Here is a 14,181-nt window from a genome sequence, read left to right on the forward strand (position 1 = left end):
CAAAATACACTTCTTTGTTTTAGTTTTTTTTTTAACCTTACTTCTGACTCTCAATACTTACAAATATGTACACAAAAGTCTTTCATTTCTCGTATTCTCCCTGTAATTCCACACAGGTATTAAAAAGTATCCTCTTGTCACTCAGGATATCCTCCCCCTCCCCCCTGGTGCAGGGCCCCCCCTGGTGCAGGGCCCCCCCAGTGCAGCGCTCCCCCAAGTGCAGCGCTCCCCCCTGGTGCAGGGCCCCTCCAGGCAGCTGTAGTGTCTGTGACCCCCCCCCCCCCTCCCCCCTCCCTCCCCCCCGGCTCAGATGGACGTCCCGTGACTAGGCTCAATGGCTTCTGTGATGTGTCCTCCGGACACTGAGTGGTAGGACAGTGGCATGGGGGTCTTGAGGGGGCTCTGCCGGAAGAGGCCCCCGTTGGGGGCTCTGTGTTTGCAGCGGATAGAGGGCATGGTGGCACTGCTGAGGGGCAGGGGGAGGGTCCTGCCACCTGCCGCGCCGAGAGTCCTTCCTGCCCCACGACCCTCCTGGAGGAAGGTGGTCACAGAGAGAGGCGCCCCCCTGTGGCCAGGGTAGTCCCGCACAGACAGGCCTTCCAGGGACTGGCTGGGCTGGATGTTGCCGATGTCCAGGGCAGAGATCTCGATAGACTGGCCTGGCAGCTGCTTGTGAGCAAGGTCCTCGTCCAGCAGGCTGTTCAAACGCTGGTGGACCTGCTCCAGATTCACCTCTTTGTCCTGGGGAAAGGGAGAGAGAGGAACAAGAGACAGCGAAAGAGAAAGATATAGTGAGAGAATGAGAGAGAAAGATATGGAGTGAGAGAACGAGAGAGAAAGATATAGAGTAAGAGAACGAGAGAGAATAATAAAAGTCCGAAACAGGGAAGAGTAGGGAGGTGGCAGAAAGAATTTATAGCAATAGAGAAGAGAAAGAAAGACAAGACCATAGAGTTAGAGAGAAAGAGAGACAGACAGAAAGAAAGAGACAAAGAAAGATAAGTCTGTATTGAGCAATAATGTCACTGTAGAATTTGATATCATGCAGTCCACTTAGCAATGTGTTTCAGCTTGATCAATGGAGAATCCACCACTGCGCTAACACTGTCAAGTGTCACTTTTGTTTTCTGATTGAACAACAAAGCGCAAATACAAATGGAAACATGACAATTCTGAAACACTGTCGGAAAACATAAGATGTACCAGAATAAATGCCTCTGAAAAGATGCGATTACAACGTTTCTTCATTCAGTAGAAAGTGCCCAACGGCCTTTCTGTACATCAGAAGTACATCTGTCTATGCAAAGCTGCTGCTAGCACTGTCTACTGCATGAAGAACCTGCGATTCTCATAACAGACTGCGTTTCAGACGTGCATACAATTGTGATGTGACACTTCATGAGACGATGCAAGCTATGAAGGAACAACAAAGGCAAAACACAACAATGGAGAAATCGTTGGAGGAAGAAGGCATGGAGAACTGCTGCTCTTAAGGTCTCTGTCATTACGGCAACGACCCCGAAAGATTTATATCATATTGGTTAATTAAAACAGATCCAATATTCTCAGATCTCTCATCGAAAACTGGTGTTTCAAGGGCCCACATGTACAGCAAGAGAAGGAACAGGCAAGAAAAGAAAGAAACATCTCAATAATCATTTACTATAGATGTGTGGAGATCAATCACACGGCACCCTGTGGTTCATTGAAGCATCATTAGCCTCTTGACTGTTCCTTGTCTTGTCTGTCTCCCCCCACACACACTCACTCATGCATCAATGACTTTGGAAATCATATTAAACAGACAAAAAGCGAAACAACAGGAAAGACCATAAGATGAGATGAGCAATCACTATCTACCTTCCCCCTTCCCCTCCCCCCCAACAAACTCATGCCCCGCCCCCCTCTATCAGCCAATCCCCATCCTGGGTCTCAGGTCTCTCCTGACCTGTATCAAAAGCCTCTGTCTCCTCCCAGTGTCTCTGTCTGTCTGGCCCAAAGTCCCGCCTGCCTTCTGGTGAAGCACTTGGTATCTCATTATATGTCAATGGACCAGAAACTCTTTCCAGATTGTAATCCTTAGTGACCTGCATATGATCACAGAGAACCACACATAACCAACATGGCCCCTTGTGCATCTGGACATTGACATATAATTGCAATAAGACGTCACTCAGTGGAACTGCCAAGGGGTTATGGGATAGATAAGACTTGACTTGAAGTGGCCGTCGTCATGCCGACACACTTTGAGACTGTGGCTATCATAAAGCTGAGAAAACATAGAAGGTCACGGCAGTTTACGACAATCAGCCAAACATTTACGACCGAGCATGTCATTTTATAGGGTGTTTAGAGCGAACACTCCACACAATCAAATACATAATCAGTATTATGACACTAAGTTATGTGGGCCATTACTACGAGAGAGCTACTTAAAAAATAAGCGCTAAATCCTCACATCGAATCCACACACGCAACTCACTTTCACATAAACTGTGTGGACAAAGTCTATGCCTTTTTGAGCTGTGTGTGTGGATCTCCAGTTACCTTCAGTTCCCCAGGCAACACCCTTATTGCAGGTTCGACCTATATAGTCAGTCATGACGGGTCAACACTAGCATCTGCTGTGCTCACACTTTAGTTTAGGGATCCATGTCAAGCCTTAGATCTCTGGGCGTCACATGCACACAGGGCCCGCAGCACCCGGATGGAGTCTGTACTCTCAAGCATTAAGACTTGAATGGATGGAGCTAAAGAGAGCTTATTGCGCAACTGAGGCAAACATTTACTCAGAAGTGCAATTTTTCTTGGATTATCAGTCGGGCTACAATGATTGCTGTCATCATTGGTGCTGTAGTTCTCATTGTTATCATCAGTGACGACGATAATGATAATTCTTGCTTTCTCCTCCACCCAAAAAAACAAGCAAAATTTGATTGCATTGCTTCGATGCAATTTCTACAAATCCCTCAGATGCTGTTCAAACACAAACTATCCAGCGAGAAGAAACGCCTCTTGTAAAACTCCACTACAACACGACACAACTCCTCTCCCAAGAAATGAAAAGAAATGAAAGAGATCACATGAGGTTTTTAGACGGGTCAGGGGGCACACCTATAACTGGGTGTACTGCAGCTCTACTAAATCAGGGCTGGCGTCAGAGCCTGGATCCATAAAGTAGAGTGTGGCATCTCTGGGCAGGACCGGGGGCCCCGGGGGTCTGGGTCTGGGCCGGGGTAGGGGCCGCGGAGGACCCGAGGCCAGAGCTTGGGGCTGGGGCTGGGCCTGGGTTGGCCCTGCGCTCGCGGTCACCTCTTTGGGCTGTTCTCGCCGGCAGCGGTTGCTGTTCCACCAAGTCTCCAGGGCGGCTACCAGGCAGGCCAGGAGCAGGCCGGCGGCCAGGATGCAGAAGACTCCGGCAAAGCTATGCAGCCTCAGGGCCCTTCCCTCTGGCTGGGCCTCCGCATGGCTGTCCAGGTCACAGCGCCCCTTTCTGGGCCACCACTTTTGTTTGAGGATGTCCAGGTCGCCTTTCTCCTGCAGCTCCAGGATTCTGAAAGACAGAAGGAGAGAGACGGAGAGAAAGATTGAGAATGGAAGGAGAGAGTGGTTCTATGAATGAGCCCCGACACATGACACTAAACAAATGCGCACACAGAGGTTTGTTTTACAATCCTATTAAAGACCGACATTTCACCAAACCCCCCTAGAAATAGCTTCTGGTCCCCACACGGTAGTTAAACAAGACCACACACACACACACACACACGGCAGATCGTGGGTCTAGCGATGTGTGCTCCAGGGTAGGAGACGAGAAGGTCCCTCAGTCCTCTTCTACACTCACTTCTGGGAGAAGAGGTCTCGATAGGGGCTGCCGTGCTGCAGGGCGATACCGTAGCCCCTGCTGCTCATGCTGTTGCCCGTCACGGTCAGCGTGCAGTCGTCATCCGTTAGGGCAGCGTACTCCACCACAGCCACGTCCCACAGGAAGGCATAGGAGCCCCTCTTCGTCTGAGCACACCAGGGAACAGAAGACACAGGGATGAGGATAGGGAGTGGTAGCAATCTATGGGTTGGTTGAGAGTTAACCATTTTGAAAAAAGGGGATTGGGTAGGGTTGTGTTAACGACAGAAACGGTTGAGAAATCAGCTTGGCGACAGGTGCATTTAGACTGGGCTGAGATCAAAAGGGTTGTTTTGAAAGACTTGTTTTCTGGAATTGTCTCTCACAACAACAGCCTGTTGACAGACCGTGCAGTTAGCTTCTCTGATCCCGCCACTATTCTGAGGACCCAGCTATTTCAAGGTGACATTGGATGTTTGTGATATTCCTGCAAAGGTGTGACAGTGAAAAGCCAAGTACCTCAGTGCACAAGGCCTTGATGTTTATGTTGCTTTGTCTCTTACTTAGAACAAACATGGAAAAGGTCTCTGCAGCCAGGGTGAAGGGGTTATGTTATACTGATTCATCTATTTTCGCTTTCTATCATCTGCACACAAGGGGCCGACACTTGAAAGTGGCCATATGACTTGAATCAAGTCCCGTATCTACTACTACCAACAACAATGACTATATTACATTTAAATAAATATCCAGTATCCGCACAATATTTATTCTAAATGCAGTCAGATGCTTAAATATTCCTCAGGTTTAATGATGTGTGTGCATTCAGACTCTGCTGTCTCTAATAGTTTAATTATTGGGTGAGCTATCAGACCGGTTTGTGTGTGTATAAAATATTCATTTCAGAGGCACATTGAGGTTCGAGTAATCAAGCACAATTAAAACAACACAGTTCCATAGATTAACAATTTAAATTTTTCCACCATGTTCCCTTACTAATTCAGGACAAGTAATTGCTTCTGGCTGGACTCTGCGTTCCCTGCACAATTTTATTTATTGTAAAAAGATGGAATCAGTAAACGTTCACCTATTTAAATGAGTTCATTTACAAAAAGCTACCATCCGAGGATATCAGCAGCATGTCCATTCCCCCGAGACCACCACTGTAAACAGTGTTCTTCCCTGACTGACAATTCCTTGGCTTTAGCTTACTGGGCTGACACACTGTTGGTTGCCCTGGGTCACCTCTCTCACCTTCTGGATGCCCTCTGCGGGGCTGGAGACCGAGTGCTCGTGGCCGTGGTTCTTGTTGATGGTTCTCCAGAGTTCTGCAAAAGTGCTGTCCTGCTCCAGGGGGTTGGTGCCTTTAGCTCGGAAGAACTCGTACACGGCTGAGTCTCGCACCGTCCCATAGACCAGATCCATCTGCTTGGACAGGTCCTGGAACGACCTGGGGGGAGACAAGCCATGGGTGAGAGACACCCAGAGAGACACCCAGAGAGAGAGGGGGTGGGAGATCGAGACAGGTGGACAAAGAGAGAGGGGGGGTGGGAGATCGAGACAGGTGGACACAGAGAGAGGGGGGGTGGGAGATCGAGACAGGTGGACACAGAGAGAGGGGCGGTGGGAGATCGAGACAGGTAAACACAGAGAGAGGGGCGGTGGGAGATCGAGACAGGTGGACACAGAGAGGTAAACAAAGAGAGGGTGATAGACAGACGCTATTTTTTTTTTACGTTGTAAATTAACGACAAAATAAATAAAATGACATTGCTACCTTCATGTCTCTGTGTGAGTATACTGTAAGGGTTAGATTAAAATTGAAGTTTTGATAGACGTTTGCAGAGATTGGAATTCATTTGTGTAGTATAAATGATGCCCACAGCACCTTATTAAGAGTATTGATCTTTCTGAAGAGGCTGTCAGGTATTGCATAGTTATAAATTATTTCCTTCCAATCACGGACACAGAACATTCAAGAACCTTGTGGAGTATTGACTGACCCTAAGGCCACTTATGTCAGGCCCCATCAACACTGCTAATGAACACCTGGTGAAAAGTCACAGGTTATAACCTACTGAACCCACAAGACACTAAAATTTAACCACCGACTAACTGTGGTTGTAGGGTGTGCCTTTACTAGCATTACAATTACCCTTAATAATATATACTGTTATATATTTCTTTAACCTTTCGTTCAGGAATTATTCTGTAATAAATGTATGTTCCAGTGATTTCTCTTAGCCTCCATTTGCATTTACTGAAATAAGATCAGGTCATTTGAATAACACATTTTGCATTTTCAAACTGCTGTACCATAACAAAACACTGAAACGTTGAATCGTGTTAGCTCCGATAAGGATATCAAATTGTGTCTCCCTCCAATTACCTAAAAGTCGGAGAATCAAAATGGCGCATCTTGAGATAACATTAGGATAATCCATCCATTTAATTAGCACCCTATCTAGGAAGGCCGTCAGAAAATGGATGTAGGTTTGTCTCCTGTCCTCTCCTCCTCCTCAGACAGATCTATTGGAAAGTCACTTAAGCTGCATGCCTTCGTGGTCCATTTCTATTTAATTTAGCCTCCGGAGGGTAAGTAAAGAGTGTTGTTCCTGTGTGCAGTGTGTGTGCTTCTATAGTTGTGTTATCCATCCACAAAGCAGGGGCTTGCAGCAAGCACATCAGCATAAAGATGGCTGAGCACATTCAGAGGAGAAGGCAACAGTTTAGAACTATAGTCACAGTTGATGTTGTTCATCTTACTATTGACTGAACATTATTGTTCAGACTACTCATACACACACACACACACACACACAGACACAGTGATGGCCAATTGGTTAATTTGTATTTGAAAGTGAGGACTCCCAGATTGCTTTTTAGAAAGAGGGAAATCTGATGTTGGAATCTGAATCCCAGTCATCTCATCCAACCTCTTTACCAGATGGTGGACCATTAAGCTGCACCCTAATAGAACAGTGATTAAGCATGTTTAACATAGTGAGACGATATACTTCAAACATGTTCTGCACATACACCCTCTGTCCCACACACACTCAACCACATACATACACACACGCGTGCGCACACACAGCACAAACTATTTCGAATGAACGATGCCCTGAAGCATGAGGTACTCAAAGACAAATTGTTTTCGAATTTTCTCTTGACAGTTTTTTTCCTGATGTCCACATTTTGGAAAGGGATCGTTTTCTCGGGATCCTTTTTCACCAGAGAAGCTGAACTTTTTGAACCAGTCGAAGGTACCGATTCCAGGTGCTGGTTAGAATTCTCTCCTATCAGCCACGAGTCCACATGCGCTATTTGCTCAACGTCAGTGAGGCCCAATGCAATCAAAAACCCCTTCGCACGCCCTTCAGGGGGAGAGAGTGCCAAATTGGATTTACAGACAAATAACATTTGGACTGAGAGGAGCCATCTTGTTAAGGACTGGGTCAGGAACCACACAATTCGTGCCTGCGTGCGCAAGTGTGTGATGTGTGTGTGTCGCACCAATATACTGTCCCCCCCCCCTCAGTTCACTGTACCCAGCGGGCTCTATGCCTGATGAAGAGGAACACATGCTGAGGGACTGAGAGCCATACCGTACGGTGTTGTCCATGCGGGAGACCGTGAGGTAGGCTGCCAGGTTAGCTGTGTAGGAGGAACACACTATCAGAGTGAAGAGCCACCAGCTGCCCATGACGATCCGCAACGCCACCGAGCCCAAGATGGAGTCACCACCTAGGAAGACACACACAGGTCATCAGATCACAACACACACAAAGGTTGTCAGATAACAAACTCACAACCACACACACACACACACAAAGGTCGTCAGATAACACACTCACAACCACACACACACCCACGCGCTCACTAAGACATGCTGACAACAACCTCTACAGCAGAGTAGGTTCTCTTCCTACCGTACATGTAACCCAAGGAGACACACGATAAGGAGAGACGTCAATAAAGATTTTACGTTTGAAAATAGTTGGAGGTTGTCAGTGTAATCGGAGACGGAGCGTGAAATGAAAGATGAAACGCGTATCCATGTCCGAGGGTCAGGATCGACGCTGCCCCCTAGGACAGCCAGCTGGAACTAAAAACAATGGAGAGGGCGCCTCGGTTTGTTTCACACACACGCTCCAGTCGATCGATGGAGGCCGAGGAGGGTGGCCGTGAGGGAGGAAGTACCTCAGGCTGCGGGGGAGCGTGACCCCACGTCAAGGAGGTCAACTGTGGTGATGGTTCTGCTCTATTCCAGGATGTCCTAAATAAGTAAATGCCACTGATTGGCTGAGGCCTTTTACTACCCTGTCTCCCTGGACTGAATCAGTGTCTGATTGCACTGAACTTCAAGTTCTCCTTTTTCTATGATAAATGTATTGTTTAACATGGTTCCCCCCCCCCCCCCCCCTTACATATGTATACATAAATAAAATATTAACTACTGTAATAAAGGTCTGGAAGCACATCCACCCCATTGAAATATTTGAGAGAGATTTGCAGTGCACAACCTGGCTAGAGGAACCATAATAGAGATTCAGTCATACATGGCTGGGGACATAAACATAAATATGATTTTTTGAGTGAAGTGGGTCTTAAGGTTTCAATTAGAGGGAGAGGGCGAGTTTGTAACTCTCTGAAAAGAGTACCAATGTACCAAATCACATATCCATGTACCAAACTGATGATGAAATACACTGCCCTTGAGAAAACCAGGGCATCATCTGAAACAAGGGAGAAAAAAGCTTTCCTGAAATACAGTGTTAAGCTTAAAAAGGCTAGTGGGCAGCGTGCCAGACTTTGATAGATGCTACTGAAGGTTGAGACTACTGAAGTCGTCATTTATCTACATCTGAGATACCTGGATCTTCACCAAACTCAAAGACTTCATATTTTGCTCAGTCAAAGGCACCTTTAAAAACGTCCTCACTGGGTTCTGTGCATGAGATGCAATCACCAGGCCGCCGTGTGGAACGTTCACAGGGACTTCAGAGACATGCTTCTCTATTACATTCGCTCTGTCCTCCCATCTATCATAGTACAGTATCTATCCATCTGGATGCAGTGCTGCAGTGCAATACAGCCACCTCGGGTTAGCGGCACCACCGCAAGAAAGTACACTGTAACAAAGGTCACATTTAACTGTCAACTTTCCCTTTTGATTGATGACATATTAGACAGGTGTGGGTTTATCTAAGAGCTTGTGTCCTTCCCACCTGTCCAACATATAATAGACCCATTCAATGATGGACTCCCACATTTTTCTCCTTATTTCTCCCCGTTGTTTCCTTGCACCAGACGAGCTTCTGGGCAGCTCCAGCATTTACATTTAGTCAACGCTCTTATCCAGAGCGACGTACAGGAAGTACAGAACATTCCCCCCGAGGCAAGTAGGGTGAAGTGCCTTGCCCAAGGACACGACGTCATTTGGCACGATCCGACAAATTACTGATTACTAGCCCGACTCCCTCACCGCTCAGCCATCTGACTCCACTCCAGCAGGTGGTGCCACTCTACTGACTCTCCAGGGCTCCGCGTTAGTCATCTCACCTTGCTGCACGAACGCGCCGTACACAATCCAGATGGCGCTCTGGAGAGACGTGGAGGCAGAGGGGACCTGATGAGCTCCTGGGGGATTGTGGGAACGAACGGACTGGATCCGTCTGAGCAGGAAGATCATGACGCCGACCACGGGGATGGCCGCGGCGATGCACGCCCACACGGCCAGGTCGAACGGCGCCAGGAGCGAGAAGATGTTGATCTTCTCCTCCGACTTCCTCATGAGGATCCCCACGGAGTAGTCCAGGTAGCGCTTGCTGAAGTCCACCACCTTCTCCCTCTCTGGGGTGATGGTGATAGCAGACAGGGCCAAGTCTGCCCTCTGTGAACACACGGACATTCAGACAGAGTTGGGTTTAATCAGGTCTGTAAAGAAACACTACGTAACTGGGGATTTGAGTATCATTTACAGTTAAGCAATATTCCTCTATGGTGGTGATAAGAAACCGTTTACAAACTCCCTGGTGGCTCCCTGACTCATTTGTGCACAGGCAAGAGTGAAATCAAATGTTGGCAATGGGGAGCACTGGTGCATACTGTCAGTCACATTCCCCCTGAACTGAACTATCTACCTCCTACAGACGATACCCCACTTCCCTTTAAAACTTCAACTATTGCTTCAGTTATTTTCCTCAAACTTGAAGAGGTCAAGTATGACGTGCTAAAGTAGCTGATCATTTCTGCTGAAGCAGGGAGACCACCAAACCACATAGGTATCATTTAGATCTGAGATATATTAGACTACCTAATGCTGAAGAGAACTTAAGACACAATGGTGAGCTAACCTACTCTCTTTCTAAACGCCCTCATCAAGGATGTGGAGTCATTGTGTCAAGGGGCACCGCCTCTGGGATAAAGCGTAGTTACAATGAGATCTCATGGCGTTAGGTGACTTTCCACACAGCCAGCTCCCATATTGTAACCTACAGGAACGAACGAGTACAGAGTTGAAAGGTCCTCTCATACAACTAGCTAATCAACGCTAATCAAAACCTTTTGCTTCATTCCAAGAGTTAGCATCAGCCTGCCCAAACCACTACAAATCACAACAGGGCACCTGCCGAGTCAAAAAGAGCTCTGCTTTGTTGTTGTTATGGCCGATGGCGACGCTGAGAGGGAGTAAGGTGCGTAACGGACGTACCTTGCTGATGAGCTCTCCTATCATACCGTTCCAGGAGCTGTTTGGGAGAGGAGAGCCGTACTTGGAGTCGGCTACTTGGTAGATGTCGTACTTGAAGCCCAGAATCTTGGCAAGAGCGTCCAGGACATCGATGGAAAAGCCTTTGTATCTCTTGGGCTGTCCAAGGATGTTTTCTGCTACCATGACGAAGGGCTCCTCCTGAAAAACATTCAAAATAAAAACTCCTGTGGGTCCATGTGTTCAGCTTTGTAAACAAAATATTTATAATAACTATAATTAAGACTTGCAGACGGTGCACTGCAGCTCTGTGGCAAACAAACGGTTGCAGTTGTTGAGCTATCATTGATAGCATTTATAATACAAACTCCAGGGATTATGTTTATTCTGCATCAGGGAAACGGACCTGTAATGGGAGAAGATCTCATCTAGAATCTAATCACGCATCATTTGTCACAGAGCTTTGTGATCTAGTTGCAATCCACTGACACTTCCAGGCAAGCATTCGGTCATGTTTAGAACTCAGGTGACATCTTTATGAAGAGCAGCTGCAGTGTCGAAGTCAAACTTCATCTTCATAAAGAGTTTCCAGACTGGCTGTTGACCTGTTACACGGTCCGCCATGACACTTCATCAGCTGGAAATTACCCCTCTAAATTTACTGCAGCAAACCATGGCTCTTCTTTATGGGTAGGAAGTGTCAAGGCAGAATTGAATGGGAGGGAAAGAAAAGCGTTGAATGGGAGGCTGCAGGGTTGGTCTGAAGGGGGAAAAATGACATGATGAAATGGCGCTGCCAAAAGAGGAGCCAGGCAGAACTTATGTGAATAAATATGGCACAGGTAAATCTTGTGTGAAGAAGGGAGAGCAGAATGGAAGCTTCTGGACCAGCAGTCAAGGAAGAGTTGAAATATACGCTTGGATTTCCTGTAAAGTCTACCGGTTGTTGAAGATTTGCAGAGTGAGATGGAGAGGTGGACCTGAGTAATGACACACTACATGGGCCACAGTAACCAGGCAGAGGGTGCTGGATTTGCAGGCCCAGATTCCCCAGCAGGTCATTGTCACCCTGTGGATGATCTCCATTCATCAGGCCCCATCCACTCACTGCTGCCCAGCAATCACAACTGCCTCTGGAGAGCGTATTATCTACCTATTAAAAGGAATACGGCCTGACACCAATCATGCGGTCACTGGGCATGAAGAGAAGTAGCATACTGCTCTGGAAGGGGAGACCACTGTGACATTTGCTAACATTTGTTTAACTAATTAGACTACAGTGCCAGAAATATATATATATATAAATAAGCCTTTCTGGACTGACAAGGACCTTAAGTGAGGAGTTGGCCAAGCTAGCTACAAATAATTAAATGTTAAACCTGAACTGCTTTGAGTTTGATGAGTTGTTTTGAAGTCGTCAGGTGCCATGGCGAGGAGGGCAGGTTAGGGTGACTTCTGCTGGACAGAGTGTGTGTGTGCTCAGCTTACCAGTAATGTCACCACCTTTAATGTCACTCCCTGCATCCCACTCTCTATTCGGCTCTCCTTCAGACTGCCATTCAGACCACGACTGGAATCCCAAGTTGCTAGCTGAGAGACAGAGAGAGAGAGAGAGAGAGAGAGAGAGAGAGAGAGAGAGAGAGAGAGAGAGAGAGAGAGAGAGAGAGAGATGGCAAAAGAGAGAGAGAGAGATGGCAAAAGAGAAAGAGAGAGGGTAAAAGAGAGAGAGAGATGGCGAGAGACATGGAGAGCAATGGCAAGAGGAAGAGAGAGAGACAGAGAGAAAGAGGGTTAACAACATGGACAGGGCACATAGCTCGTCGACACATAACGACGATGCAATTAAGCAATCAATTATATTCAGTGGAGACATAAAGGGGTTGACTAATCTAATCAGTGTTTCTGGCACAGATGGCGACACTGTCCGAGCAAACCTATGAGCTTGTCGCCAAGGCAACAAGTGCTGCCCTGCAGATCGGAGCTAGGGTCTTTCAACCAATCCCCTCTCTTTCTTTCTGTGCAGTGTCATCTCACACACACGAGAGATTGTGAATGTGTAGAAACACGCCGGCACGTCGTAACCATTCCCTGCTTGCCTTCCCTCGTCGAGGGTTAAACCCTGACAGGAGCGGAGCCATTTGCTAAGCCCCTTCTTAATCCTATTTGTCATTCCTCTGGACTTCACGAGGAAAATGTCTAGCGAACACTGCCTAGCGAAATGCCTGCTCTCCGATAATCAAGAAAAAATACCTTGACGTTGGTGACCACTAATGATGATGGGGAGGAGGATGATGATGATAAGGATGAAGGAGGACAAGGAGGAGGAGTAGATGATGAGGATAAGGGTGGTGTTGGCAGCGACGCTGATGACCCAGATGTAGACACTGAAGTAACATTGAAGACGCTCCTGCAAAGACTACAGCATGATACCATGCTGCAAAACAAATGTGAGAGACTGAGATGGAAACTTCATAGACCCCTAGAACTTCAAAAACCCTATCTCAATACCTGATACACCTTCACTTTCCATGAGTGTTCTCTTACAGACACACTGCTAACCCTCCAACTCACCTACTGACGTGCTAGGCAGAGTTGGATACATACAAGGAGATTTGTAAGCACCTTAATGAAACCTAACCCTAACCCAACATGTCAAATATCATCAAAATCGTCTGCACATCCTGCCTATATCCAGCACGGCACCAATGGCACCGATGACTCGTGAAGTGAACATGTCTTTTTTTCCCCTCTCCTTGTGTTAAATTCTTAATCACAGCTTCTAGCAGGACAAAGAATATCCAATAAGTGACACATCTTTGGGCGCAGGCTGGAGAGCGGGCTGACAAGATGAGAGGACTAGCCTGGGGCTGAGCAGTAGACGACTCAGGTTACAGAGCAGCACCCCCCAGAGACAGACCCTCTACCTGGGTATCGCCTCCCCAGAGACAGACCCTCTACCTGGGTACTCCACCCCCAGAGACAGACCCTCTACCTGGGTACCCCACCCCCAGAAACAGACCCTCTACCTGGGTTTTACACCCAGAGACAGACCCTCTACCTGGGTACCCCACCCCCAGAGACAGACCCTCTACCTGGGTATCACACCCCCAGAGACAGACCCTCTACCTGGGTATCACCTCCCCAGAGACAGACCCTCTACCTGGGTACTCCACCCCCAGAGACAGACCCTCTACCTGGGTATCCCCCCCAGAGACAGACCCTCTACCTGGGTATCACCTCCCCAGAGACAGACTATAACATTAGTATTTAATATTAATGCATCGTGGACCAGAGACAATAGTGAACACCATGCTTGAGCCATGCAAGAACCATGGCGTCTTTCAAGGAAGTTGAAATCTCAAGGTCTGATCTGAAGTCCATGGCTGTCTATGTTCAATGATGGACATAATGATAGACGTGTGACTTTAAAGGCAGGTGATCAAGAAAGAGGGCTTGGAGATCAAATGCCTGAACCAAAGTTTTAAGAGTTATTTTAAGACTCGATTTCATCACAGGCCTGTGCTGAACCTTGAAAGCTGATAGCTTTATGAAATATTGAAAGCTCCCTCCCTCTCTCTCTCCCTCCCTCCCTCCCTCTCTCGCCCCCCCCCCCTCTCTCCCTTGA

The 14,181-nt window shown here is 47.4% G+C and overlaps 1 protein-coding gene across 2 annotated transcripts in view; it reads right to left on the reverse strand.

Annotated features, from left to right (window-relative positions):
* Positions 1–306: 306 nt before the first annotated feature.
* The window catches only part of grid1a (glutamate receptor, ionotropic, delta 1a), a 149,333-nt gene continuing 135,458 nt past the window's right edge, over positions 307–14,181 (reverse strand). The window contains exons 9-17 of one of the 2 annotated variants that reach the window (XM_084709488.1): positions 12,045–12,146; positions 10,560–10,757; positions 9,410–9,740; positions 7,453–7,591; positions 5,099–5,294; positions 3,845–4,011; positions 3,313–3,553; positions 1,949–2,087; positions 309–741 (exon numbers count right to left, since the gene is read on the reverse strand). In XM_084709488.1, coding sequence (XP_084565614.1) covers positions 332–741; positions 1,949–2,087; positions 3,313–3,553; positions 3,845–4,011; positions 5,099–5,294; positions 7,453–7,591; positions 9,410–9,740; positions 10,560–10,757; positions 12,045–12,146 — 1,923 coding nt within the window. In that variant the 3' untranslated portion in view covers positions 309–331. Of the gene's footprint in view, positions 742–1,948; positions 2,088–3,312; positions 3,554–3,844; positions 4,012–5,098; positions 5,295–7,452; positions 7,592–9,409; positions 9,741–10,559; positions 10,758–12,044; positions 12,147–14,181 lie in introns of both variants that reach the window. The other variant, XM_084709489.1, reaches the window with a different exon arrangement.

Source organism: Hypomesus nipponensis, chromosome 11 (assembly GCF_054491055.1).
Source record: "Hypomesus nipponensis isolate SF chromosome 11, ASM5449105v1, whole genome shotgun sequence".
In the NCBI taxonomy this organism is placed as follows: Eukaryota; Metazoa; Chordata; class Actinopteri; order Osmeriformes; family Osmeridae; genus Hypomesus; species Hypomesus nipponensis.